This window comes from Heptranchias perlo, unplaced genomic scaffold (assembly GCF_035084215.1).
Source record: "Heptranchias perlo isolate sHepPer1 unplaced genomic scaffold, sHepPer1.hap1 HAP1_SCAFFOLD_49, whole genome shotgun sequence".
In the NCBI taxonomy this organism is placed as follows: domain Eukaryota; kingdom Metazoa; phylum Chordata; class Chondrichthyes; order Hexanchiformes; family Hexanchidae; genus Heptranchias; species Heptranchias perlo.
The window spans coordinates 9,148,063-9,151,272 of NW_027139505.1; the positions used below are offsets into that span (position 1 = coordinate 9,148,063).

General features: G+C 42.9%; 1 protein-coding gene across 1 annotated transcript; it reads left to right on the forward strand.

Moving 5' to 3' along the window:
* The first annotated feature begins 496 nt into the window (after positions 1-496).
* Positions 497-2,530, forward strand: LOC137313911 (probable G-protein coupled receptor 139). Its single transcript, XM_067979636.1, has 2 exons — positions 497-566; positions 1,626-2,530. Exons 1-2 carry the CDS (start codon positions 497-499, stop codon positions 2,528-2,530), a joined length of 975 nt encoding a protein of 324 aa, XP_067835737.1.
* The last annotated feature ends 680 nt before the right edge of the window (positions 2,531-3,210 follow it).

Below are 3,210 nucleotides of genomic sequence, written 5' to 3' on the forward strand. Positions count from 1 at the left end.
TCGGTTCAGCACCATTCATGTTACAGTCGTGTCGACTCCAATGATGTCAGTGTAGATTCACAAGCAGCAATGTTAGATTAGTGTCATCAGCGGTCGAGTTAGAGACGGATCATCACCGGGCAACATCACAATACAAAACAATTTTAATTGTGTAAAAGATGAGGGCATATTTCACTGAATTAATAGAAGGACCCACAGGGATCGCAGGGCGAACACAGAGCGCATTCCCTTTGGGATTACTTTCCGTACATTAATTTTAATGGACGTAATTTCTAGGATTGAAGTACATTATTTCCCGATTGACACTCCCGGGTGCGTTAGCTGAAGCGAAAGATCTCCCCTTATTTGTTAAGTGACTGAAACTAACGTCAATTTTATGCAACCTGTTTTTCTCACCGGGGCACTGATTGATCTATAAAGGGGGAGCAGTTACTGATCTCAGATATAATTCAGTCTGAACCGTAAAGCTGGATGGAATTCACCTGCTCATCTAAAAATGGTACAGGCAGCAATTCTCCAGATAAAAGATATTTTCTACCCTGTTCTCGCATCCTTTGGTGCTCCCGGTAAGTCAGTATCCTATTGTTTATTAGCTATTGACTGAGACTGTTTCGGTGCCTGTTTGATAATGTTACAAATTCCCGATAATACCCTCATTGTAAAATCTCAGAGTCACTGGATAAAGTAGTAAATATCAGCGCTAAACCTCCAGGCTGCATGAAAAATGCTACTCCGGTCAATATATCGGAGGCAAAGGGCGCCCTCATTTCCTCACTTGACTGCAGGAGGGCGACTTACCCGCGCCCATTGCACAGTGGGCAGCTCACTAAAAATTCCGTTGCTTGGTTCCATTGCACCGATTTAATCACTAACAGGCACCTTGGGCCGAATGGCCTCATTCTCTGTGCTGTAGAAATCAATGATTCTGTGATTCTTTGATCATTCTGCTTAATTTGGGTATTACTCGGATTAAAGACATCTTCTCCTCAGAGTTGACTTTGAAAGATTATTTGAGAAACATTTGATTCAACCACCAATAATGCGGCTCAGTGAGATGCCTCCTGCTGAAAACAAACTTCACGGGTTCGTCCAGGCGCTGCTCTGCTATCCTGCGGTAGATTTTGTTCTTTACCACCCAAGGATTAACCATCGCCGAGCCACAGTGCATAGAAAAATCAATTGCATCAATTCAGGGGATAACTTACAAAATTGGGTGCTTGGAATCCGTGGGTGAAACTTTCATGGCGGTGTGAGATCAGCGCTCAACGCTGCACCGAAATATATGTCTGGATGGATGACAGAAAATCTGTTAACTTATTGATTAATTAATTTATTTATACTTTCAATGATCAACAAGTTCACTCGCCTCCCTCCCCCAATCCTCATTCTGCGTTGCTCCCCGTTAACTGACACTTTCTGTAAATCTCGGACCAGCGAATTCTATCCCTATATTTTTACTGTGTAATGTTTTCTTTTCTTTTAATATTCTCACCAATGCTCTCCGTTAAAATGGAGCCCGTGTACGTCACCGTAAGGAGCAACACAGCCGAACATTTCAAAGTAAATGCAGTGAGATTCCGTGTGACTGTCCCCAGTAACTTTCCTCTCCTCCCTCTTTCTTACAGCAAACGTCGTGACAATTGTGATTCTCTCCCGAGGAAATTGCGGCCTTTCCAAATGTGTCTCCGTCTATATGGTGGCGATGGCAACAGCAGATTTACTGGTCATCATCTTCAACGTAATAGTCTACCAGATATTCAATTACCACTTTCCGTATTCATTCCTGTCCAACACTGCCGTTTGTAAATTCATTCTTTACTTTAATTTTGCCACCCTGGATTTGTCCGTATGGTTTACAGTCTCGTTCTCATTTGACCGATTTGTGGCGATCTGCTTTCAGGGGTTTAAAGAGAAATATTGGAGCAAGAGAACGGCTATCGTGGTTATAGCAGCGGCCTCTATCCTGGCCTATTTAATGAGCGTTCCCATGTTGTTTTCATATGAACCTGAACGAATAATTAACAATGTGCATTGGGGTTGCCGGCCAAAGGTGGACGTTTTAACATTACCCGCATGGGCCGCATACAACTGGTTCCAGGCTCTGTCAGTCCCATTGCTCCCCTTTATTTTCATGGCACTGTTTAACTCTTTGACCGTGAGACGAATTTTAGTGGCCAATAGAGCCCGCAGGGAACTCCGGGGTCACAGCAGTAAGAATCAGAGTGATCCAGAGATGGAGAACCGAAGGAAATCCATCATTTTACTCTTTACTATATCGGGCAGTTTTATACTGCTGTGGATAACATCGGTGGTGACTTTCGGAACCACTCGGCTGTCAAACACCGTTTATTACCAAGGTGATTACTCAAACCCTGGCTATATCGCCACTGAATGCGGATATCTGCTCATGTATTTGAGTTCCTGTTCAAATACTTGTATTTATGCAGCTACCCAGAGGAAATTCAGAGAAGAACTGAAAACTCTGCTAAAGTCTCCCCGGTCACTGATTCTCAGATTGGTTAAAAAATGAAAAAAATTAAGTCAAAGTAAAGATTTCTTTTCACAACCAAATCGTTTTTTGTATTAGAATGCCGTTCTTTCTGATAATCTGAAAAATTGGAGATGTTGCGAAATTATACAAAATAAAAGAAAGTAAAATAAAACCTGATGAAGGTAACTGCAGTAATACTTGCAGGGTTCGCCAGGGCAACAGCAGATATCAGCAGGGATCCTGTTGTGGAATTAGAGGAGCTTCCTGAAATTCATTAAAAATTAGCTGCCAGAGTGAAGTAATGCTCAGTCTCAGCTTCTGTCTGTTACCATGATCGTGTAACTTCCATAGCGAAGCACACGAGAACAAAGAGCCACCCTTGCAATTGAATGTGAAAGGGGAACATTCGTGTCAAGTAGGTTCTCATCCAAGAGGAGAGATGAAAGCAGGAGACAAGAGAGTCCGTGTATTGCCTTGAAGTGGGGACATCCAGTGTGAGAACATTATGGTGGACAGAAAGCTAGGAACAGACACGCTGATGTGGAAAGAGAGACATAGTTAAGGAAGAAACTTCAAAGCTGCTGAGTTCCCAATGAGAGATGACTGACCCGTGACACCAGAGTATGAGATGGGAGATAAGGTGTTGGAATAGGGAGAACCGTGTTAGGCTGCAGGAAGGGAAAGATATGCTTTGACACTTCCTGTGAATCAACCAGTGT

What these genes read in the sequence shown, in the direction of transcription:
- LOC137313911 (XM_067979636.1), top strand. Translation starts at nt 497, where the DNA reads ATGGTACAGGCAGCAATTCTCCAGATAAAAGATATTTTCTACCCTGTT. An exon ending in CGCATCCTTTGGTGCTCCCG is followed by an intron (nt 567 to 1,625) that starts GTAAGTCAGTAT and finishes TCTTTCTTACAG; the next exon opens with CAAACGTCGTGACAATTGTG.